Raw genomic sequence first — 26,096 nt, forward strand, 5'->3', positions numbered from 1 at the left:
TTGCCTTGTACTTGTGAGGCCCTGGATTCGATCCTTAGCACCACATAAAAATAAATATAAAAAAATAAAGAGCTATATAAAAAAAGAAAAAAATGAATATAAAGTAATGATTCTCCTTTTTCTTTTCCTCTCCTCTAATAACATCAGAATTTATGGTCTATGAAGTGTTATCCTTCAATTTAGTCCATGAAGTGTCATCCTTCAATTTCACGTGTGTGTGTGTGTGTGTGTGTGTGTGTGTGTGTGTGTGTGTGTACACACGTGCTAAAGATCAAACCTAGGATCTTAGGTTTGCTAAATTGCTGAGGCTGGTCTTGAACTGCCTCAACCTCCTTAGTAGCTGGAATAATAAGGGTGTATCTGCACTCATGACTCAGTTCTTTTACAAGAAGTGCTTCACTTCTTAAAGACAAATGTTCCTAACTTCTTTCTATATAGAACTTAAGACTAGTAGGGGAATAGCCATACAAACAAATTATTACAACATACTGTAATAATAAGGGTACAAACTATGACAGAAGTGTTAAGGGCAAGTTACCTATTCTGCCTGTTGTGAGGGACTGATTTAGACAGGGATCCAAGAGAGGTGATGAGGCAGTCCAGAATTTTGAGGTATGAAGAGATTTCTGGGAAGAAAGGAAGTCAAATCAGACTAGAGTGTGAGCTTGTGTGGAGTCACGAAACAGAACTCCGTGTTTGGAAAACTAGGCATTATTGTTTATTATTGCTGGGTAGAGAGTTAAGGTAGGTGGAGAGGTTAGAAATGAGCCCTGGAAGGTGTTCAAGCGTGGTATTAAGGATGTTATACACCAGTATATCTCAAACTGTTGTTAAGGACTGGACTAAGCTTTTTCTTTTTTTAAAAAAAGAAATTCCAACCTAATGTTGCCCACTAATTTTATAAAATACAACAAAAGTGGATTAGAAAAAAAATCACCCCATTTTAAAAATGAGTTCATAAATATTGTTTCTCCCTCAGATTGCTAGTAAACTTCTTAAGCATACTTCTGCAATAGTTTCATTGCAGATTAGTATCAAAGAATCAAACAGTATCAAGCTTTGAATAGCAATTTGTAGTTTCTTTATACGTATGTTTTGGGTTTCATCCTACAGAGATAGATAATGTGGAACCATAAAGACTGCATCTTAGGAATGGCAGGGTCAGATCTGCATTAAGGAGCAAAGTAGAGGAAGGATTTATAACTGCAAAAACAGGGAAACCAGATGAAGGAAACCAAAGGATGCTGTCGCTTCAAGATCCTCCCAGTGAGAAATTACAAAGGGCTGGGTGCATTTAGTGGCATGGAATGGAGAGGAAAGGACAGATCTAAAAGATAGAAAATAAAATCTATAGGACTTGGTGATGGCTGAATTGTTTTCATAAAATATTCACAATCTGCAATCCTTTATTTATAATAATAAATTTTGAAATTAGGAAAACCAAAAGTTTTTTTTTTATAACTTACTTGACACATTAAAACCTATTCTGGGGGCTGGGATGTAGTTCAGTGATAGAGCACTTGTTAAGTGCCAGGCCCTCCATCACTGAAAACAATAACAAAGCCTTCAACCTAATCTGAATTGTGCTTATTTTGTGGCAAAGAATCTGACCTAAACTTACATGAGATTGTTTATGGTTTTCATTTATACCTCTTTAATTTATCTGAGTATCACTATTCATATGTCATTGCAGAAATATTAATTTGGTTAACAGGTGTTGTCCTAGATGCCATTACGATTGTTGCCTTGTATAGTGCATATGTGCCATTTTATTTTTCTAAAATTCAAAAGTTCTGAACACACATTTACATCCAGATTTCCCACCCTATTTACTCATCAGCCTTGGCCTAAGTTTTTTTTGGCTATTTGCATAAATCAGATCCACCTGCAGATAATGAATATTCATTGTAGCATGTGCTACATAGATTTTGAAGGTGAATCTCAAAGTGTTTTGAGTGGTGTCCTCGGTATTAAAATAAGGCAAAAAAACTTTTTAAATTACTCCTGTTTTTTTTTTCTGTCTTTTGGTACTGGGAATGAAGTGCTTTGCCACTGAGTGACACCCTCAACCCTTTTTATTTTATTTTTTAAATTTTGAGATGGAGGTGTATACGTGTGGGGGATATCCCTAAATTGCCTCCAGAGCTGCTGGGATTACTGGCCTTGAACCTGAGATCCTCTTGGCTCAGCCTGTGGAGTCACTGGTATTATAAGCATTGAAGTACTATATTGAACCAACTGCAGTCATTTGTGTGATAAGGTGTGATGTGTTTGTGGACCACTAATCTCATTACTGTATACCTCATTTACACATTTTAATCAGTAGTTAATGATCTTTTGGAATTAGTTCCCAAACCTGAAATTAATTTGCCTTTAGTCAAAACCAAAAAGCAAGCTCTGAATGGTGTGGAAGAAAAAATGGAGTGTGTGTGTGTGTGTTTATGTAAGTGTATGTGAATTATATATTTGTACATAATAGTATTCTGAAATATATATAAAATATACATATATACACATGCATATTACTAGACTTTAAGAACTATATTATACTTACAGAAACATTGAAAAGAGTGCAGAGAGTTCCCATGGGGCGGGGGTCAACGGGCAGGTAACTGTTGATTGAACTCAGGAGCACTCAACCACTAAGCCATATCCCCACAGTATTTCATTTAGACAGGGTCTCACTGACTTGCTTAGTCTTACTTGCTGAGGCTAGCTTTGAACTCAGTGATCCTCCTGCCTCAGCCTCTGGAGCTGCTGTGATTACAGGTTTGCGCCACCACGAGGGGAGGATTCCCATTATTTACCCTATTACTATTCAATATTAGCATGGTATATTTTCCACCATTAGTAAAATATTATTCATTTACTACTATTATTATTATAATACTGAGGATTGAACCCAGAGGCACTGTAACACTAAACTATATCCCCAGTCCTTTTTTAAAAATTTGAAACTTGGGATTGAATCCATAGGAACTCTAGCGCTCAGCCACATCCACAGCCCATTTTATTTTTTGAGACAGGGTCTTGCTAAATTGCCCAGACTGGTCTTGAACTTGCTATTCTACTGCCTCAGTCTTCTGAGTAACTGGGATTACAGGTGAACATCACCATAGTCAGTTATTCATATATTATTATTGACTGAAGTTTGTAGTTTGTTCATATTTCCTTAGTTTTATTTTTACATTTCTTTTTTCTGGTCCAAAATCTTACCCATAATACCACATTAAACTTTTTTTTTTAAGTTTTATAACTTTTTTATTCTTATTTTTATTATTTATTTATTTATTTATTTTAGAGAGAGAATTTTAATATTTATTTTTTAGTTTTTTCGGCGGACACAACATCTTTGTTCGTATTTGGTGCTGAGGATCGAACCTGGGCTGCACACAGGCCAGGTGAACGCGCTACAGCTTGAGCCACATCCTCAGCCCTTATTTTTATTTTTTTAACGTAGTGCTGAGGATCGAACCCAGGGTCTCACATGTAAGAGGCGAGTGCTTTACTGCTGAGCCACAACCCCAGCCCCTTGATATTTTTTTTTCATATTTTATTTTTTTAGTTATAGTTGGACATGATTCCTTTATTTTATTTATTTGTTTTTATGTGGTGCTGAGGATTAAACCCAGCACCTCGCATGTGCTACGCCAGCACTCTACCGCTGAGACACAACATCAGCCCCTGGTCTTGATAGTTTTGAGGAGCATTTTTGATTACTGTCCTTCTGGAATATTTTTATTTTGATTAAGACTGGTATTAACTAGTTTTTATTATTTGTTTTTGCAATGCTGGGGATTGAACCCAGGGCCTCATTCATGCTAGGCGAGCAATCTAACACTGAGTGACATCCCCAACCCTGTTATGAGTTTTGAAGAAGAATACCACAGAAGTAAATTACCATTTTCATCAGATGATAGCAAGGGTACATGTAATATAAGTGTGATTTATTGCTGTTGATATTGACCTCTCTTGGTCATCTGTTGAGTGTTTCTAGGAGACAGGATGAACATTGAAGTATGGTTGGCCTAAACGTTTTGAGAATGTAATTTCTTTTCTTGTCCATAGCTCAGGACATTTGGAATTTTTAAAACATCCTTGTTTTGATGGGCTGGGATGTAATTTAGTGGCAAAGAACTTTCTTTGTATATCTGAAGCCCTGGGTTCAATCCCAGTTCCAAAAAAGAAAAGAGAAAAAAAACCAAAAAAACAAAACAAAAAAACAAAAAAAAAAACCTTCCTGTTTTGAAAGCTTGAATCTTCAGAAGTTAACCCTGTCCTTGAATTTCTGAACTCACTTGGCTCCTTTGTGTCTAGTTTTATTATCTACAACTATTAGATCCTATGGGGATTCCTTTGCCTCTTATCCTGGACTGTTGCTGCTTTTGTTTTTCCTTTCCATGCTTTTTAAATTGGTGAATTGTAGTTGTGTATTATAGAGTAATTTGCTGTCGCATATTTGTACATGCTATCTTTGGCTTAAATGGCAATAGTAAAGAGACCTTTTCTTAATTCTCAAATTAATTTTGTTTTGAATTGAACATTATTTTAAAAAAATCCCTATGACATTTTTGTGTTGGTGGGGACCAAATCAACGCTTTGCATATACTAAGATGGCATTCCACCACTGAACTACATCCCCAGACATATGGCTACATTTTTTAAAATATTTATTTTTTATTTGTACACAATACCTCTGTTTTATTTATTTATTTTTATGTGGTGCTGAGGATCGAACCCACAGCCTTGCACATTCTAGGCGAGCGCTCTACCGCTGAAGCCACAACCCCAGCCCCACATTTTTTTTTTTTATTTTTTTTTTATTTTTTTTTTATTTTTTATTTATTTATTATTTTTTTATTGGTTGTTCACAACATTACAAAGCTCTTGACATATCATACTTCGAACAATAGTTTCAAGTGAGTTATGAACTCCCATTTTTACCCCAAATACAGATTGCAGAATCACATCGGTTACACATTCACATTTTTACATAATGCCATACTAGTGACTGATGTATTCTGCTACCTTTCCTATCCTCTACTATCCCCCTCCCCCCCATCTTTTCTTTCTATCCCATCTACTGTAATTCATTTCTCTCCTTATTTTTCTTCCAATTCCCCTCACAACCTCTTTTATGTAGTTTTTTATAACAATGAGGGTCTCTTTCCATTTCCATGCAATTCCACTTTTCTCTCTCTTTCCCTCCCATCTCGTGCCTCTGTTTAATGTCAATCTTTTCTTCCTGCTCTTCCTCCCTACTCTATTCTTAGTTGCTCTCATTATATCAAAGAAGACATTTGGTATTTGTTTTTTAGGGATTGGCTAGCTTCACTGAGCATAATCTGCTCTAATGCCATCCATTTCCCTGCAAATTCCATGATTTTGTCATTTTTTAGTGCTGTGTAATACTCCATAGTGTATAAATGCCACATTTTTTTAATCCATTCATCCATTGAAGGGCATCTGGGTTGGTTCCACAGTCTAGCTATTGTGAATTGTGCTGCTATGAACATCGATGTGGCCGTATCCCTGTAGTACGCTCTTTTAAGGTCTTCAGGGAATAGCCCAAGAAGGGCAATAACTGGGTCAAATGGTGGTTCCATTCCTAGCTTTCCCAGGAATCTCCATACTGCTTTCCAAATTGGCCGAACCAATTTGCAGTCCCACCAGCAATGTATTAGAGTACCCTTTTCCCCACATCCTCGCCAGCACTTGTTATTATTTGACTTCATAATGGCTGCCAATCTTACTGGAGTGAGATGGTATCTTAGGGTGGTTTTGATTTGCATTTCTCTGACTGCTAGAGATGGTGAGCATTTTTTCATGTATCTGTTGATTGATTGTATGTCCTCCTCTGAGAAGTGTCTGTTCAGGTCCTTGGCCCATTTGTTGATTGGGTTATTTGTTGTCTTATTGTCCAATTTTTTGAGTTCTTTGTAAACTCTGGATATTAAGGCTCTATCTGAAGTGTGGGCAGCCCCACATTTTTAAATTCTAACATTTATGCCTGACAACACAAAATTTTTGTGATTTCTGTTTTAAATCATTTAGGACTTTGGAAGACCACACTTCGCCAAATCGTTTTATTTTAAAACATTGTTTTATTTTAAAACATTGTTTTATTTTAAAACATGAATAGACTCTATTAATAAAGAGATCTTGATTATAGGCTTCCTATAACAAAAAGATCATGGTTAAAAAAAGAAGAAGAAGAAGAAAAAGAAAGCAGAAGGAACTTGAGACAGTTTCGATGGAAATACCAAGTTTTGTCCAGGAGGCTTCGCCAATTCTTCGCCATTGGCTAAACTTGCCATCAATTGCGCTTGTAAATAAACTGGGGAACGGAAGCATGTTGTTAAGGGGTGGGATCTTCCTGTTGCCATTGCTAAGGTGAGGCGAGAACCGGTTTTCTAATAGGCTAAAGCTGCTTCTCCCGCCCTCTTACATCAGTTGCTAAGGGGCGGGACTCCTAGGGTCCTGGGAGGAATTAGAGCTCGAAGCCCCGCCCTCCAAGTTAGTGGCTAGGAGAGGGCCTTGTAGCTGACTGGCTGTTGGGACTGCCTGTTAGGGGCTAATAGCAGGGGAGAGGCAAGAGAGGAGGAGGCGGCTTAAGGCAACCATGGCGGGAGGAATCAAAGTAGCGGTGTCGCCGGCTGTTGGTCCCGGGTCCTGGGGCTGGGGGGCCGGGGATGGTGGGGCAATGCGGCTCTTCTTGGTCCTTTCCGGCTGCTTGGTCTGCGGCTCAGGTACCACCCGGGCAGCAGCTGCTTTGGGGGTGGGGGCGGAAGGGTTTATTTTTGGAAAAGTGGGTCTTGCCCTGAAGGCGTGGGCCGTTACTCTGCAGAGGGGCGGTGGCTCTGTGGAGTAGCCCGGGGTGCGGGGGGAAGCCCCTTCGGGACTGGTGGGTTAGGGCCCTTGGGAGGTCTTGGGGAGCTCCCCAAGAGTGGAGGATCCTGGAATCTTTTGGCGAACACTGGAAAAAGAGGCCTGCGCTGAGTGAGAATTGGCCGTGGGGGCTTTGCCACGCTGCTGGGGTCCTCTCGAGATTCTAGGTTAAAAGGAATAAGATCCCGGGACCTTTCGGGGATGGGGGAGAGGCCTCATGAAAGGGAGGATCACATTTATTTAGCAAATTAGCAAACTCCTTCTCAGCCAGTGCGGTCAGGAGCAGGAGCATAGGCGGTAGAATAGGTCCCTAGAGTTTACAGAAATACATTGTTCTTTAACATCTGCTCTTTTAAGACCCTGTCCCTTAACTGCCCTATTTAACGGACCTGAGGTCATTATACTTCTTTTTCCCAAAAAAGATACTAGTGCTATTTAACTCAATGGGTTTCTTTTTGGAAATTTGTGGATTCCTTCAAACACATGTGTTTGATATGCTGGATTGGGAAGGAAGCTTTTCACTCGAATCCAGAAATCTTAAAGTGTGTTTTTTAGAAACTTCCTTTAACCTTTGTTAAATTCATGATAGAAAAATAAGTGGGGTTCCCAAGCTTCCACTGGAGGGAGTGGAAACGGCGGAGGAGAGTAAAAATAATCATCTTGTAAACACATGCAATGCACTCTCATTTTTCCTTTTAGGTTCATGTCTATCTTCTGCTATCATTTAGGATTAAGGCGTCATATCAGCGCTCAAATATCTAGTTCCAAACTGCAGCATCCTTCTGAAAACTTTTCCTCCTAGGGAGAGGGGAATAAGTATTCAGGAATGTACTTTTACAGAGTCAGGGCCTACAATGGCATTTGAAGGCTATTATCAGATTGAACTTCTAAAATGAAATTGTGGGTTGTAGAAAGGAGAAAATATTAAGCACTCAGTCAGAAGTTTCTTTCTCTTTGAAGTTTCTTTTTTTTCTTTCTGAGCCCTGCAGATTTGTTGAGAGGAACAGGAACTTATTGGTTTAGAGAAAAGAAAACTTGGGGATGAAATTTGTTCTGTACAGCCTGATATATTATGTGGGTGGCAGCTACAAAGAGCCATCATGTAATAGAGAATGAAATATTATTGCAAAAGATAGTTAGTAGTGGTGTACTGGTGGCACTTGCCTGTAATCTTAGCTACTGGGAGACTGAGGCAGAAGGATAGCAAGTCCAGCCTGGGCAATTTAGCAAGTTACTCTCTTAAAATAAAAAGGGCTAGTGATGTAGCTCAGTGGTAGAATACCCTGGGTTCGATCCACAATGCCCCCCCCAACCAAAAAAAAAAAAAAAGATCTAGTTTCTTCTCATTGGATTTTTAAAAATATTTTTTTTAGTTGTAGACAGACACAACACATTTATTTATTTATTTAATGTGGTCCTGAGGATCGACCCAGTGCCTCACGCGTGCAAGGCAAATGCTATACCAATTGAGCTACAACCCCAGCCCTCATTGGAAATTAAATATTTTTTTAGTTGTAGATGGACACAATATCTTTATTTTATTTATTTTTATGTGGTGTTGAGGATTGAACCCAGTGTCACACTGCTCTAGGCAAGTGCTCTACCACTGAGCCACAACCCCAGTCCTCACTGGATGTTTTTGAAATGTTTGATTATAAAGGTAATACATATTTGTTCTAAATATTTTGCAAGTACAATTAAGCATAAAGAAGTAATCAGAACTCTCATTGTTCATTCCATTTAGATGTAATCAATTTTATCACATTCTCTTCTGGTCTTTTTCACATGATTTTATTATTTTTTGTTTTTTTGCAGAACTGGGATTAAACCCAGGCCTTGTGCAGGCTAGCTAAGCACCCTGCTACCTGGTACTACTACCTGTCTTTTGAAATAGTACTCCGTTCTCTTTAGGTACTTGAGCCCAGCCCCTAATTATTAATCTTTGAATAGGTACTTTATAGGTAATACAGTTAGCAATTTATTATTCAGTAAATTCTGGGAGGTTCAGAAGTTGTTTTCCTGAATGTTTAATTTGTTCTGCTCTTTCATGTTTGCTAGTTTTTATTTTTATCATTTTTCAGTCCTTGAGATCTAACCCAGGGCCTCATACATGCTAGACAAGTGCTATATTGAATTATACGCCTGACTTTAATTTATTCTGCTTTTTAACATGCAGGCTAACTCACTTTGAGGAGGGAAGGAAAAGTGATATATGTTATTTTGCTATGGGAAATACAAGGTACTAATATATTTAAGGTCATTTGGTTTAGTTGTATATTTCTGAAAATATTAATCTGTATCTGGAGTCCTGCTTTTTTCTGCAGATTATTCCCTAAGGCCGAATTGTCATATTGTCCCCCTCAGTTCATTTCCAAGGATATGGCTAGCCAAGGTGCTGATTTCTCTTGGAGGTTACTATCGAAGAGGTTTATTTATTTATTAATTTTTCCCCCTTGAATAGTATGGGACTCAGGAAAAGAAAAAAACTAGATTTTATTAATTCTGGCATTGGGTCTTATAGGACAGTTTTATTTCTTTAGGAATGTGGCTTTGGAAAACTTTAAGGTTACTGTTAAAATGATGGTGCTAGGCATGGTGCCATGTGCCTGTAATCCCAGCAGCTTAGGAGGCTGAAGCAGGAGGATCCCTTCAAAGCCAGCCTCAGCAACCTGGAGAAGCTGTAAGCAATTTAGCAAGACCCTGTCTCTGAGTAAAATATAAAAAAGGGCTGGGGATATGGCTCAGTAGTTAAGCGCCCCAGGTTTAATCCATGGCACCAAAATAATCAAACAAAAGAAAAACAGTGATGTTTTTTTCTGACATTAAGTTTTTCAAATGTCCTGTGGTACTGATGCATTATTTGTATCTAACTACCCTTTTGAAAGTAATAATAGACTTAGAAAAGTGTTATGTCATATTATTTGGTGCTGTGGGAGAGAAAGGATTAATAAGTGTGTTTTTTTTTTCTTTTTCTGCACAGGTGCATGTTTTTGCTTAGGGATTTGTAAATAGACTGTATATTATTTTAACAAAGTAATCAGTTCTTGTTTAACTTTAACTTCCCGATGTTCTTGTTTAACTTTGCAGTGTTTTTGCAGGCCTCAACACATTTGTAAATACAGTATGTTTAACGTTTTATGTAACCTTACTCTTCACTCTTCATAAGAAAATTAACTTGATCTATATTTGTGACTGGGTATTCTTTTTGTATATTTGTAGGCTTGTTAGGGAGATAAGTGTCAACAGGACTTTGAAAAGGCTTCATTTTAGGAAAGACTTGGAGGAAACCCAAATTACTATTGTATAACCCTAGTGAGAAATTGATAGTTTATAAAGACTTAATTTTTTAAAAAATTGAGATATAAATTTATACACCATAAGATTCTCTCTTCAGTGGTTTTTAATGTTTCACTAGGTTTTGCCAACATCACCACTGTCTAATTACATAAAATTTTAGTCACTCCAAAATGGAACTCTATATACTACCCATTCCCCTCTCCTTCTAGCCCAGGGCAACTACTAATCTATTTCCTGTCACTGTGGATTTGCTTCTTTTAGACATTTTGTATCAACAGAATTGTTCAATATGTGGCTTTCTGTTGCTGTGTGTGTGTGTGTGTGTGTGTGTGTGTGTGTGTGTGTGTGTGTATGTGTGTGCACCCATCTGTCTGATTCCTTTTATGCAGTGTAATGTTTTCCATAATCATCTATCTTTTCTTTTTGGTACTGGGAATTGAACCCAGAAGTGCTGAGCTCCATCCACAGTCCTTTTTAATTTTTTTTTTTTTTTGAGACAGAGTCTTGTTAAGTTGCTGAGGGTCTCACTAAGTTGCTGAGGCTGGCCTTGAATATATGAGCCTCCTGTTTCAGCCTCCCAAGTCACTGGGATTGTAGGCATATGCTACCAAGCCCAACAAATTCATCTGTCTGGTAGCATATATCAGTACTTCATTTCTTTTTATGGCTAAATAATATCCATTGTATGGATATACTACATTTTGCTTATCTGTTCTTTCCGTTGGTGGACATTTGGGTTGTTTCTCCTTTTTGGTTGTTTTGGATAATGGTGCTGTGAAAATTCATTCATATGTTTTCATGTGAACACATTTCTTCAGTTCTCTTGAGTATATACTTAGCAGTGGAATTATATGATAACTTTTTGAGGAACTACCAAACTTTTTCAATTACCAACTACCAAACTTCTCCATTACCATTAGCAATATATGGAGGTTCTAATTTTTCCATATCATCAACTAATACTTGTTATTGATCTCTTTTTTAATATAACTATTCTAATGGGTGTGAAATAGTATTTCATCATGGTTTTGATTTGCATTTCCCTAATGACTAATGATGTTGAATCTCTTTTCATGTGTTTATTGGACATTTGTGTATTTTCTTTGGAAAAATGTATACACATCCTTTGCTTATTTAAAAAGTTAGGTTGTTGTTGAGTTGTAATAGTTATTTTTGTATTCTGGATACTAAACCATACACGATTGCAAATATTTTCTTCCATTTTGTGGGTTAGTCTTTTTGCTTTCTTGATAGTGTCCTTTGGAGCAATATTTTGTTGTTGTTGGTTTTCTTTTTTTGGTGCTGGGTGAAGTCAGTTTACCTAGTTTTTTTTTAGTTGCTTATACTAAAGAGTTATAACTAAGAAACCATTACCTAATCTGAGGTCATAAAGATGTACACCTATGTTTTCTTCTGAGTTTTGTAGTTTTTTTTGCTAAAAGACTAAATGTGAAATCAAAATTGGTCTTAGCTTCACCCCAAAACCATTTGGACTCAGTGGTAGGCATCAGTGCTTTTTGTGTGTGTGTAATTTTGTCTTTCTAAGATTTGATCAAGATTTTTGTATTTTTTATTTATTTATTTTCTAGCTTATTTGAATTTCCCCACCTTTATACTATATCAAGAACCAAAGTGATAACTAAATTTCCAGTTGATAGAATTTGATAAATTGGTATGCAAAACATAGAACTTTAGAAAGAAATTACAGGGTGGAGATGCAGCTCAGTGGGAGAGGACTTTACTCTAGGTGTGAGGCTCTAGATTCAATCTCCAGCACTGGGGAAAAAAAAAAAATAAATAAATGCATGTGTTTAAAACAGGAATGTGAACAAAATTGGATGGGAAAGTATAGGAAACTGGTCACTTCCCTCTCTGACTCCTGTAGTGGGGATTAAGCCCAGGGCCTTGCACATGCTAGGCAAGCTCTCTACTACTGAACTACGTCCCCAACCCTTTTTTAAAAATTCTATTTTTGAGGCAAGGTTTCACTAAATTGCCCAGGTTGGCCTAGAACTTGCCATCCTCCTGCTTCAGCCTCCCAAGTAGCTGGAATTACAGATGTGCCACCACACCTAGCTGAATGGTCACTCTTAAACCTTGAATTAGCTAAGGATGAATACAAACTGAGGGGAGAATCTTCCATTTTGATAAATCAGACTGCATATTGGCTGCTCTTAAAACTTGAAACAGCTGGAATAAACAGCAACTTTGCAATCTTTTAGTTTCTTCTTAAAGACTTATTAAAAACAAAACCAAACAAACAAACAAAAACTTCTGTTAGTTTGTCCTATTCAGGGTATCTAGAAAAATCAATATATGGGTTACTTTAGCTTACTTTAGTTATCCCATTACAGGAAAAGCAGGATAACATGGTTAAAGCTGTAGTCAGACCTGGTTGTGACTCTCACCATTAGGCTGTTTACTAGCTGTCTAACTTTGGACAAATTACTTAACCTTTCTTCAATATTAGTTTCCTCATTTGTAAACTAGGCATTATGGAAATATCTCCCATAGCACTGTTAAGAGGGTTAAATGAAACAGCACTCTATGTTAATAAACACTTAATAGTAGTTAATACTTATTCTGAGTTAATGACTATTTGTAATATTTAAATAATAAAATTTTGGGGTTGAGTGGTAGATTGTGTTCTTAGCATGCTTGAGGCCCTGGGTTTAATCCTGAGTGCACGCAGTCCTGCACACAATTAAATGGAACAGAAATAAGATTCTGCCTTATTCTTTCATTTTAGTTTTGTTTCTTGGTCTGGCTGATATTTCAGCTCCAAGTTTAAGAAAGTGGTTAGTTTAGTTCTTCTTATGAAATGAGTTACAGTTATTAGGTTGTTCTGTTATACTTAATTTTTGTTTCCTTTCTTTGCATAAAGCTGGAATTGATGTAAATGTGATCATGCTTCAGGAATCCCGAGTTTATAGTATGAGTACCAGCCAACAGTTCTGTTATAAAAATGTGCTTGTCCCAAAGTGGCATGATATATGGACACGGATACAGGTAATAATTTGGAAGCCCCTCGAAGGGGCATCTCAGCTCCCTTAAGAAGCTTACAGTACTATGACTTTGAGGTAAACTTCCTTTCTTCTTTTCCCAAAGAAGCTTCCTCCCCTTTCTTCCTTTTGGCAGTATGCACATAAACACACCTCTCTCTTTTTAAAGCCCTTATACCTTCTTTGGGCTGGAAACTGGCATGCCTGTCAGGACGTAAACTCTTGCCTTGCTGCCCCTGTTCTATTTTGATTCTACAAAAGATGTTTTATAAACCACCTGAGCTGAAGTTTCCCCTTGGTAAAATGACTTTGGTCTTATTTATTTCATAACCCTGTTAAGTCACCTGGCAAGCAAGAGTGTCTGGCTGTAATAGTGATTGGACAAAATGAGTCCTTTTGAAAATGTTGCTGCTACTATAAGTATAGTTACTGATAAGGGTATTTGTTGTTCACCTCAAAAACCTATGAGCGGGCTTGTGGTTTTTGTTTTCTTTTTTTAATTCTCTTTTTTTGTTGTCTCGTATAAAAATCATACTCCATCTGGGGTACATTATAATCAGCATTTACACTGATTTGCAACAATAGGTTGAACTTCTCAGCCTGTCATTATGGGAAACATTTTTAGTTTTCTGGGGCTGTTTATGACTGGTAATTTTCTTAATAATCTAGATCCTTTCTTTGTATGATCTCTTATAAATAGCTGTATTGATAACTCAGCTTGAGAGTCTTTCACCCCACTATGTTCTGGCCTAATAGTAGATTCAGATCATGTTAACAAGAAGACATTCTAACAGCTTCCTTTCTGTGCCATGTGCAGTGTTATTTGCCCAACTATGTTTTAGCTGCTGTATCTCTATATTTCTGATAAGCCTTGTAGAAAACTGAGGGTTTTAAAAAATTTTATTTGTGAAAATTTTAAAAACCTACTTCCTTCTTTCTCATCCTGATTTACTTGTGTTACAGATCCGGGTAAATAGTTCCACATTGGTCCGAGTCACCCAGGTAGACAATGAGGAGAAATTGAAGGAGCTCGAGCAGTTCAGTATCTGGAACTTTTTTTCCTCTTTTTTAAAAGAGAAATTGAATGACACCTATATTAACGTGGGTCTATACAGCACAAAAACCTGCCTTAAAGTTGAAATTATAGAGGACGCCAAGTACAGTGTCATTGTGACCCGGAGTAAGTCTCACCCCTGTTTTTCTGATGGATTCTAGATTGAGAAGGGAGTGAGTTCTGGAGGGTATAATTAGTGAGACAGACAAGTCCACCCAAGATGGCTCCCTTTTGGTTCTGATTATAGCCCTGAGTGTACCATAGCTCCAAACAGTTCACAAAGACTCCACCCACATAAGACTCTTTAGACCTAGAATCGAGACACTACCTCAGGCCATTCTGAGTACCTCCTTCCTAAAATTGTGAAGTCTTGCATTTCTAATACTGCCAATGGCCCTGAGCTGATATGCATAGTATTCTTATAGTGAGTCAGTTATGTTTATGCCTTATAGATACTTCTAGACAAAGGTAGCTGTCCTGTATTTGAAGACTCTAGTGGTTAAATAATAAAAACCAAAGAAAGATAAAATTGATTATTAGTAATTCACAAATAAAAAGAGTGGAACTGTAAGTAAAGACCATTGCAGTTTAAGACTTATTCAGTGGAGCTGGGGAATGTTTTTCCTTCTCTGAAGATATCTGAGAAAATTTTAGAGGAGATGGATTTTGTTGAGTTCTCTCCAACTTGGGTTTTCCCTGGTTATTACCTGGGATCCTGGCATATTGTGAATAGTAGACATGTTTCTAGGTTTTTGCTACAAAAATAGATTATGCCCTTCCAAAGTCCTAGAGTTCCATGGTGGTATAGCTGTTTTTTGGTGTACCCTTCTATATTTACTAAGCCCTCTGGCTCTGTTTGTGGGCCTCCCGTAGATTCAGAGCTCTTGAATGTAAAAGCTGTAGGAGTCTCTGGTATGCTATTAAGGGGTCTTTGCTTGGGCTCTCTGGTCTTGGGCAAGATGTATTTGACAGGTAGCTTTTTCCAGCACAGTGCTATGTAGCAAAGAAAAGAAGGAGATTGGGCAAGACAAGCAGTCAGAAAGAAACAGGAGGCTCAGACCCAGAGTTCTAGGCAAATTTACTAAATTCTGTGCTGTAATTTAAGGGTATAAAGAGTGGTAGAGACCTCTTGTGGGCAATTGCTTGAAGTGCTATGTCACTGTGTCTAATTTGGTCCAAAGTGAAGCTTAGCTTCTTTGAGCCTTAGTCCAGGTAGCTTTAAGTAGGTATATACTTAAATATAAGTAAGATCTTCAGAAAAGTAGATTAAGCAGAAACCTAATTATATTCTCTCTTTGAAAGAGTGCCCAGGCTTTGTGTGGAATTTACAATGCTGTTTAGGTGGGCTATTTGTATTTATTTTATTGTAGCTGATCAATAATGTTAAAACTGCCTTTTATTTTATAATGCCTTAAACTGTTTGGCTCCCCTTTTAAGAAAAAAAATCTTTATTTATTTCAGGATTTGACCCCAAACTCTTCCTCATTTTCCTCCTTGGACTTATGTTGTTTTTTTGTGGAGACTTATTGAGCAGGTAGGTTTGAAGGCTAATGTACAGCTTGAAAAGGTCTGAATTTTATCATAAAAGCCATAAGTACTGCCATCCCCCCTTCAGGCCTATATGTCTTAGATTTTGCCTGCTTGTATATTTTTAAAACAACATGTGTTGTGATTTTTGTTGTTTTCTGATTTGAATAGCAATGTTAATAATGAAATTCTCCCATTGAGTAGACCCATGGAGGGCTAATGGGAGTTAGACAGTTACTATAAAGGTGACCGTCATTATCCTTTTTACTGTTAGAGTTAATACTTGAAGGTCTCATATTTACAGGGTCATATGTTGATGAGTTTCATACTGTTCACATGTAAGGAGACAAACATAAGCTGCTGTACATTGCTTTTCTTTTTTACCTACTGAGAGAGGTGAAACTGTTATGTACAGATGCAAAGAAAATATGGATAACTAAGAAAACATTGGATAAAGGTAGAATCATCATTATGTATATATGAAGTAAAAAATATTTGTGGAATAGTGAATGAAAGATTAAAAATTAAAATTTGAAGTTGGAATGAAGTGGAGTTGGTGGAAATTTTTCCTTACTTTGGGGGATCCTAAGAGAAACTCACAGAGAGCAGGAAATAATTGAAGAAAGAACCTGGAATGGAAGTAGGACCTTTCTGTTCTAGGACCCATGAAAGGTTAATTTATCTTTCTGGATAGTCAGTTTGGTTTTAGTTTTTACTGTCTACTTGGGCAGTATTCTTGTTCCTTCCTTCTCCCCAGAGAAGCTGAGTTGTTCCTCAGAAGAGAGATTCTTAATAAGAATTGGGTTGGGGGCTGGGGTTGTGGCTCAGCAGTAGAGCACTTGCTTAGCACCTGCGAGGCCTTGGGTTCAATCTTCAGCACCACATATAAATAAATAAAACAAAGGTATTGTGTTCAACTACAACTAAAAATAAATATTAAAAAAAAGAATTGGGTTAGGAGAGAGATTGGGGATGTGAGTGGAAGATCAAGCAGTGTTATTATTGTGGGGATATATTTGAGAGGACCTCATTGATAATAATCTTCATAATCTCCCAGCAACTATATTGTATCAGTCTTTATAATTCTCTGACCTCAAGTTTTTGGTAAATACCTACTCTAATCTCATATCTTTTTTAAAAAAAAAAAATCCTTTGGCTGGTTAGTTGCCCTGGCTTCAATAATGCTGTGTACAGAGTATATACCAACAGTCATGAAATAAATTTTTTCTCTACAGGAGTCAAGTTTTCTACTATTCCACGGGGATGAGTGTGGGAATTGTGGCTTCTCTACTAATTATCATTTTTATACTATCCAAATTCATGCCCAGGGTAAGTAGCAGAATCTTCATACGCAGTTAGTATGAACTCAGAATAGCTGAAGGCCTGTTTTCTTAGGTAATCTTAGAACATTGAAAATTTGCATTGATGACAGAGTGAATGCCCTACTCTTTCCTTGATTCTGAAAGGTACTTTCCTTGATGAAACTTGAAGCCTGATTATATACAAAACTCTCTTTATTTAAAATCCTGTGCTCAGTGGGAGTGTAAAGTCACTTTTCTGTTTTCTAATTGCATAGCCAGGCTTTTAAGTTATTTAGTATCTCATTTTCCTAGTGTTCCTTGCAGACTGTACCTTTTAGATATAAAGGACATCTTTTTAAGAGATGTGTTTTTTGTGCATTTTGAGTAGGTTGAATTTTAAGAAAAAAATCCTAATTCCATTTTGCTTCTTTTATGTATGGAAAGTCTGTTGTAACTTTTGCTTTCACTTTTACTCTCTTAGAAAAGTCCCATTTACGTCATCCTGGTGGGAGGCTGGTCCTTTTCTCTGTACCTCATTCAGCTAGTTTTTAAGAATTTACAAGAGATCTGGAGGTGTTACTGGCAGTATCTTTTAAGTAAGTGTTGTCGGTTTTGCTTCTCTTTTTGCATGTTTGTAGGCTATTTTAGTTAATTTGATCATTAAAAGATGTTGCCTGCTTACAAAGAGTTAATAGTTATGTCATTTGATTAATTTGAAAAATCATAGTTTTCCATTTATTTTAAACATCTCCACCATTACTACCTTATTTTAAATTAAAATACAGGTATTATGGAGAAGATTTTAATTTGTTGGTATTTAAATGCACTTCTCTTTGCACAAAAAGTATCTTTCTGACAAGTGATAAAATTGACTTTGTTAATATAATTATATTTTAAGTACATGAAGACCTAACTCATTAAGTTCCAAGTTTTCAACTCTGTATATTTCAATGAAATTGACAAAAATATGGTAAAATAATCTAGAGCTCATATATTTTTTGCATATATTTTATATATATGAAATATCTTTTGGAATACTCTAATTATTCACCTATTTTCTCAAAAGAATAGAACTGTAAAAACTTAATATTCATTTCAAAAGTTACCATAAATGGTATATTTCTTGCACATTTTAAGGATTTTTTTTTTTTAATGGGTACTGGGGATTGAACTCAGGAGCACTCAACCACTGAGCCACATCCCCAGCCCTATTTTGTATTTTATTTATTTACAGGGTCTCATTCAGTTGCTTAGCACCTTGTCGTTGCTGAGGCTGGCTTGTGATCCTCCTGTCTCAGCCTCCTGAGCCGCTGGGATTATAGGCATGTGCCACCATGCCACCCGGCCAATTTAAGTTTCTTAGGTGTCTCTCATTTGGAACAATGGGACTTAAAGGGTTTAAGAAGTAAAAGACTACAGGGGCTGCTGGTCATGGTGGCCTATGCCTAATAATCCCAGTGACTCAGGAAGCTAAGGCAAAAGGATTGCAAGTTCAAGTCCAGCCTGAGGAAGTTAGTGAGACCGTGTCTCAAAGTAAAAAATAAAAGGGCTAGAGATGTAGTTCAGTGATAAGAGTGCCCCTGGACTCAATCCTTGGTACCCCCATTTTCCTCAAAAGAAGACTGCAGTGAATCTTGTCCATAAAATGAGAATTTTTTGGTTATGCTGATAGAAACCCTCAGTCTATCATTTGAGAAATTATGTGGTTATTAATCTATATTTTTATATTTCAGGTTTTTAAAAGTAAACTCAGAATTTTTCAACATGTAGCTTTATTGTTCATTTGAACCAAATAGTACAACAGAAAAAGGATAGAAAATTAAAGATATAAGTGTGTGTTTATATGTGTGGGTGAGTGTATATTTATATTTTCTAATAGTGAAAAATGAAAAATTGAGTAAAGATCACATCCAGTTTCCTGCTTCTGTAGATGCTATATTGTGAATTTAGTACTGCTCCTGTATATATTATCTTTATCAGGTATAGATGAAAAAGAATTTCTTCTGATAACTTTTCTCATAGGCTACATCCTCACAGTTGGATTCATGAGTTTTGCAGTATGTTACAAGTATGGGCCCTTGGAGAATGAACGAAGTATCAACCTGCTGACCTGGACCTTGCAACTGATGGGCCTGGGTTTCATGTATTCCGGCATCCAGATACCTCACATTGCCCTTGCCATTATCATCATTGCACTGTGTACTAAGAACCTGGAGTACCCTATTCAGTGGCTGTACATCACCTACAGGTGACTGGAAGGCAGTATAACTTTGTATTGACACAGTGCAGTATGGGATACAGTTTGTAGCAAAAGGATCCAGAGGCGTTGCCCTGTGAGAGCCTCTTTGTTAATGAGAAGTCACTGTGTTATTCTCTGACATTGTTTCTTCCTGAGACTATGTTTTTAGACTCTGTTAGGCTTTAAAAATTTTTATTCTAATCATTTATATAAAAGCATCCAGTAAATTGTTATGTGTCCCTGTTACCACTAGGTGGTGCAAATTATATCACTTTTATACCACAGACCTCAGGTTACCTTATTTCAGGTTATTTCACACTGGGGATCAAATTGCTCTAGAAGTCCTAATCTTATTTTAAGATGTAATTCATAGCATGTTATCACTTTGCATAGTGAATATGAAATGGTCATGGATTCTGAGTGGTTGTTCTATTTCAGATAGAGTGATACCTTCAGTTTGAGGAATGAAGTTAACAGACCACAATATTATAACATTGTTTTCTTGCTGTTTTTCTATTTATCAGGAAATAAATACTTTGTTTATTATTTATTGGAAGATAAATGAATTTATTCACATTAGTGAATAATAATGACTATTCTGACTTTTCATTTGTAATTTAATATGTCAGGATCCATCATAACTAAGGATGTCTATGAAAAAAAGTGGGAGTGATAACTCTTATTAAAATGTTCAGATTGTCTGCTGTATGCTTGGTCTGCTGAAGGGCTCTAGAAGTAAGGATGAATATAGGTTACTGATTAATGATTCATGATATTATTTTGGTGAGCACAGAAAGATGTGTAAGGCAACAGAAAAGCCTGTCCCCCCTCGTCTCCTGACAGAAGAAGAATATCGGATACAAGGAGAGGTAGAGACCCGAAGGGCTTTAGAGGAGCTCCGAGAATTTTGTAACAGTCCAGACTGTTCTGCTTGGAAGACTATTTCTCGAATCCAGTCTCCAAAAAGGTAAACTCTTAGCCAGATAAGCTAAGTATCTATCAGGGTAATTGTGACCTTGAATTCTAACAGAGATCATACTCCTAGATAGTCATGTTGTATTTGTGGCCTTTGTTTATTGTTCATCTAAGGGTAGTCAAGAGAAAGATACCTATATCAGTAACCTGTTTCCTCTTTCCCCACTTTCCCCAAGGAACTACCTGCCTTACCTTTTATTTATAACACTGAGGTGGGATGATTCCATATTATGTCTGTACTATGAAAGCTTTACATTGTTCCCTGAGTTGGTTTTTCTTTTTTCTTGTTCTTTTTCCTTTTCCTTTTTGTTTGGGAGTAGTTATACCAATGAGTATGCGAAGCTTCAATTTGGAATCCTGACAGCATGAAGTTTATAGGGCCATAAACAAAAATAACTGTGTAATGCCCCTAATCATCTCTTATCAGGAATATAGTGACTCAAGGAACCTTAGCACTTCCGTGACTAAAAAGGACAGGCTAGTGCTTATTAAGCAGAATAGGGTTGCAGGGAAGGTTGGCCTATGATCCCAGCCTTCCTTTCTCTCTATTTCTTACTTTACTCCATTTATCTGTCAGAGTAAAGACAGGGATATTGACTAGACTCGTTATTATTTGAGTTGTGAACATAACAGGTGTTGTGATTTGTTCTTATTGAAGGACAACTAGAAAGGACAGAAGGCTGGGCTGCAGTTGTGGCTCAGTGGTAGAGCACTTGCCTAGCATGTTGTGAGGCACTTGGTCCGATCCTCAGCACCACATAAAAATAAATAAGTAAAATAAAGTATTGTGTCCATTTACAACTAAAACACATAAATAAAAAAATATATATATTTTTAAAAGGACAGAAGGCAGATTCCTAATGAATATTACCTTCTCTTTTCCAGATTTGCTGACTTTGTAGAAGGTTCGTTCCACCTCACACCAAATGAAGTTTCTGTCCATGAACAGGAATATGGATTAGGGAGCATTATTGCCCAGGATGAGGAAGCAACTTCTGAGGAGGAGGAGGAGGACTCAGGTTCTCAGCACCTCATTGCCACACAGAACAATTTCCTGACTTAAGTGTGGTAGTTATTTATTTTCATGTAGACTGATTTGGTGCCTCAGTGGTTGTGTTGCAAGCACTGTGCATTTCTTACAGGCCTTTATAGCAGGTTGAAGGATAGTGCAGAAATTAAATGAGAGGCCTGAGTAGATCTCTCTGGGAATGATTGTGGTAGTCTCTGTGGGATCCCTGAGGAGGGAGAGTGGACAAAGTGAATGCTATGGTAGTGTGCTTTCCACCTGTTAAGTTATTAGCCCACTTTTCTGTTTCTAAAAAAACTGGAAGGTCACAGCCAGCATGGCATTCTAGCTCCCCTTTCTCCCCTTTGAAAGTTGATTTGATCATGACATTTCTGTCACTGGCTGGTCCTCTAAAATGAGAATTGTAAGTAAGGCTTTCAGACTAGAGGCTGCATCTTCCAGAGAGAAATCCATAAGTCTGAACATCCTTCGCTTTCTGCTTTTATTACAGTGACTTTAGAATAATCCTTGATTTAACTGTTTTGAGAGGAAAATGGATTTTTTTTTTAAAGAGAGAGTGAGGGGGGGAGAGAGAGAGAGAGAGAGAGAGAGAATTTTTAATATTTATTTTTTAGTTCTTGGCGGACACAACATCTTTGTTGGTATGTGGTGCTGAGGATCGAACCCAGGCTGCACGCATGCCAGGCGAGCGCGCTACCGCTTGAGCCACATCCCCAGCCCATGGAAAATGGATTTTTGTCTGTCTTGTTTTTTTTTTTTTTTTTTTTTTGTAGTTGTAGATGGGCAGCATGCCTTTATTTTATTTTATTTTTATGTGGTGCTAAGGATTGAACCCAGTGCCTCACACATGCTAGGCAAGTACTCTGCTACTGAGCTATAGTCACAGCACCTGTCTTGTCTTTTAAACAAATGTGTTTTTTAAAATATATCGAACTCATGTTCCTGAACCAGCAAATGCTCCAGAGTGATAAGCCCAGTTGGCCCCTAGATATTTTTATGGATTATTCATTAAAGCCCTAGGAGCTGTTGTGTTGAGCTTTGAATTAGTTCTTACACATGATATTCTGAGTCCTGCTTGCTTTTAGTAACATGCCTATAGGTTCTTCTATAGTGAAGAGCTCTTGAACTTTTTATTTTATTCAACATTTAATTCCATTTAAAAAATATATTTGCCTTTTTCTCTTCCTATTCCTCCTTGCACTCTTTTTCCCTTTGAGGAAGGGTCTATTTCATACAGTTGAGAGTTTGTCTCATTTCTTCCTTATCTTCCCCTTGGTTTATAGCATTATTCCTGCTGGCCAGGAGAAATGATGATGTTTACCCCATTTTTTTTCTCTCATGTGTTACATACATTGAGTTGCTATGGAACCAAGAAGTTATCTCCTTTCCCTTTTTCTTCCTTTGTATGCCCATTTTATCTATTCCTTTCAGTCTTTCTTTACTCCTTGCACTCTCCCATTCTGGCTAATTTGTTGATTCAGGCTAATTTGTAAGCCCTAAAACCATTTGTGAAGTTTCTTGATGCCTTGCCAGGAAATAGGTCTCCAGGTTATCTTTATGCCTCTGATGCCTATTTAGCCATCAGGAGAAGACACATTTTCCTAAGAATACCGTACGTATTTGTAATTTCATTTCTCATCAGAGGTTCATGCTGCCTTTTGTTATAGTGGCATTACTTTCAGATTCTTTTGCCATTGGAAAGTACCCTTAGGCCAGCAATGTCATTTATGAAGGAGCAAATTCCCAAGTATCTGTCATTTGCTTGGTTCTTTGTTATCCTCATTCTTGAACCCTGGAAAAAGCTGTAATTCCTTTACCCAGGAAGATAGAAACTCATGGAAGGTACACAATATTGGATTTCCTGACTTATCTTGATCTTGGAAAAGAAAGATGTTTTTTTAAAAAGCTTTTACAACTTTTTCAGACCAGCTATTAGCATGTAGTTTTGAAAGGCCCCAGGCTCCATTGCTAACTTCTAAAATATCAGCTCTGAGTCTCCCCTCCAGGTGGCCAGTCGATTATTTCCATCAGGGTTCCCTGGAGCCTTAAACTATCCTAAAGTGACAACTACCTCAGTTGGCAGAAAGAGACAAATAATAGAAAGTGAAAAATGAGCAATATTTGGGCAGATGTCTTAAAGTCACAGAGTACAAGGAACTTTATATTGGGAAACTTTTATGCCTTTGTAAATTGTGTACATGGTTAAATTTTATTCCTCTAAAGTATTACTAAAACCTCCAAGGGGCTGGACATGTACCTCAATGGTAGAGTAATTGCCTAGCATGTATGAAGCCCTGGGTTCAATCCCCAGCATTAAACACACACACACACATACACACACACACACACACACACACCCTCTGAATTGTTCTTTTACCTTATTTATAGAATTTGAGATCTAGCCTATGTGAACATAAGTTGATTTGAAGAAGTAATTCCAACTGTATGGATGGTCTCAGGACTCTATGGGGATTTTGGTGCCTTCCCCAAAACAACTCCTAAGGAGGTGGTAGCTTTCCTCTAAGGTGACTTTTTCTGACTCATGTCTTTATTTTCATGAGAAAGGCATTGTGAAGTTAGGAAATGCTCTCCCTTTTCTGTATAGTAAACTCCTCGTAAACTATAGTTTCTATACCAAGACCAATTTTTCACTGTGCTTGAATTTGGGATGAATAAAATCAAACTATTTTATTTCTCCCTGTCTGGTAGTTGAGAACTGAGTTGCAGGAAATGATAGTTGCCCTGCAGCATGAGAATTGCTCTCAGACAGTGAAGGATGGTGCTTTTTTGGTGTGGAGCATGTCCTTGCCCTGCCTGCTTGTGTGGCTATACTTCAGAGCCCTGCCTGGAGATTGCTTGACTCTGTAAACCTTCTTTAGGAACTGTTCTTGTTTCCCTCATGGCCACTTAGTCTGCTGGCTCAGTCACTACTTGAAGCCCCTATTTAATTTTCTCTGGCAGTTATATAGCTCTTGCAATTTCAGCACAGTCTCATCTCTCAGACCAATCTCATCAAGAAGGATTGAAGGGATAACTGTGGGGTAAGATGGACATTGGAGCCATGTCTGCTGCCACGTCAGCGTCTTGCTTGCCAAATATCAAGCTGTAAATTGGCTCTGGGGCTCAGGGTCTCATCAGCATTGGAAATCTATTGCCTCTAATCGGTCTGACAAAATTGTGTAGAGCATGACTCCCATTACTGGGAACACAGAGAGGCAACTAGCCTAAAATGTTTTCCTTTCACTTCCTCACTCATTGTTTTTGTGAGAGCAACAGAACACATTACCAAAATCAAAAAAAACTTACCCATTCCGGGACCTTCTAATAAGAAATTCCTATCGGTCTTCATCACACCAAAGTACTTTGTTTCTCCCCTCAAATTTGTGATTTTTAAGTTTTTTGCAAAGGGAATTCTGCTAATGATAGCTTTTTGGATCCCACATGTACCATTCTGTGAGAGTACATCCCATTCTAGGGGCCAGCCCTCTCTTTGTCCACTAAGTTTCCTTTAACTCGGTCTCCACTGGGTATATCTGATAGAGGTTTGATGAATTAAAGGATCCAGATAGACCAGATAGTCCCCCCAGGTCCTGATATCCAAAAATAAGAGGCTTAGGAATGGATTATATAATTGGCCCTCAAATCTTTTTATTGTTACACACACACACACACACACACACACACACACACACACAAGGATGGGCTCAGATGGATGCCTGCATAAAAATGATTCCTAACTATGTACTCATAACTCTTTTTTTTTTTTTTTTGAATTGGTGGTTAAAGTTGAAGTAGGAGGGAAGGAAATTAAATGTCCTAGTATTCCTTTGGACTCAGGTCTGACATGTTAGATAATAACTTATATTGAAATGCTAAGAATTTTATATGAACCAAGGAAAGGACAGTGGAACAGACTTATTGTGCCCTAACATTATATAGGAACTGAAACCAAGTAAATAACCATTGCATTAGACAGATGCACCCAAAATTGTTATTTCTCTTTCTATGTAGCAGAAACTATTATTATTTTCTCCTCTTTAGAGGAACCTATGCAATTATGGCAACCCAATGGTATGTTAGTGATATATGGATTCAGGTTGCTATTGAGTTGGATTCTAGACAGTTACTACCTGTAAAAGGGTGTTTGGTGCCTTACCTTGCAAAAGCCAGAGCTTGCTGGGAATAAAAAAGAAGGAAAGAAAAAAAAAAAAAACAGATTCATGCCAATATTGACCTGCATCTTTAGCAGGAATGGGAGTGGTCACACAGACTTCCTAAATGTGTAGCTTTGGTGTCCCTTTTCCCATGCCCATGTATATCATCTTCCTCTTTCACATTCTTGATGATGACTTGAAAATGTTGAAATCACCTTTTTTGTACTTTCCTATAGCATGAGCAGCATTCTCATGTTAACGAATAGCTCATAATGTGAATTTTAGAAACTGCTAACAGTGTGCAGTTGCCAGTTTCCCATATTTATGGAATTAGTGTTGAGATAACAGGGCTAAGAAATCACTATGTGAGTTTTAGCCTACAGGTAATGCCTTAGTATTACTTAGAGAAAAGATTTGTCATTTATATTTAAAATAAATGTTAATGAATGTTTGGAAGAAAAAAAATCAGGGATGGCTCTTTGCCATGGGTCTCATTTTGCCCACTTTTCTGTAAGAAAAAATAATGATGTCTTATGTATTTTTTCATTTGTATTATATGGTTTGTAAGTAATCCCAATTTTAATAAAGTTTTATAGACTATATAGTGGTCTCTCTTAATGAACTTACAGTCT

At 37.3% G+C, this 26,096-nt stretch overlaps 1 protein-coding gene across 3 annotated transcripts; it reads left to right on the forward strand.

Moving 5' to 3' along the window:
* The first annotated feature begins 6,532 nt into the window (after nucleotides 1-6,532).
* On the forward strand, nucleotides 6,533-26,066 carry Nemp1 (nuclear envelope integral membrane protein 1). Of its 3 annotated transcripts, none has more exons than XM_005335656.5 (9): nucleotides 6,533-6,749; nucleotides 13,070-13,194; nucleotides 14,151-14,367; nucleotides 15,703-15,775; nucleotides 17,004-17,097; nucleotides 17,551-17,665; nucleotides 19,092-19,317; nucleotides 20,102-20,275; nucleotides 21,169-26,066. In XM_005335656.5, exons 1-9 carry the CDS (start codon nucleotides 6,623-6,625, stop codon nucleotides 21,344-21,346), a joined length of 1,329 nt encoding a protein of 442 aa, XP_005335713.1. In that variant the 5' UTR covers nucleotides 6,533-6,622; the 3' UTR covers nucleotides 21,347-26,066. The 3 variants fall into 3 exon arrangements, with proteins under 3 accessions (XP_005335713.1, XP_040136388.1, XP_040136389.1); XM_040280454.2 differs by having other exon boundaries at nucleotides 6,618-6,749; nucleotides 13,070-13,265; XM_040280455.2 differs by lacking the exon at nucleotides 6,533-6,749 and having other exon boundaries at nucleotides 6,775-13,265.
* The last annotated feature ends 30 nt before the right edge of the window (nucleotides 26,067-26,096 follow it).

The sequence above is a fragment of the Ictidomys tridecemlineatus genome, chromosome 6, assembly GCF_052094955.1.
Source record: "Ictidomys tridecemlineatus isolate mIctTri1 chromosome 6, mIctTri1.hap1, whole genome shotgun sequence".
Taxonomy (NCBI): domain Eukaryota; kingdom Metazoa; phylum Chordata; class Mammalia; order Rodentia; family Sciuridae; genus Ictidomys; species Ictidomys tridecemlineatus.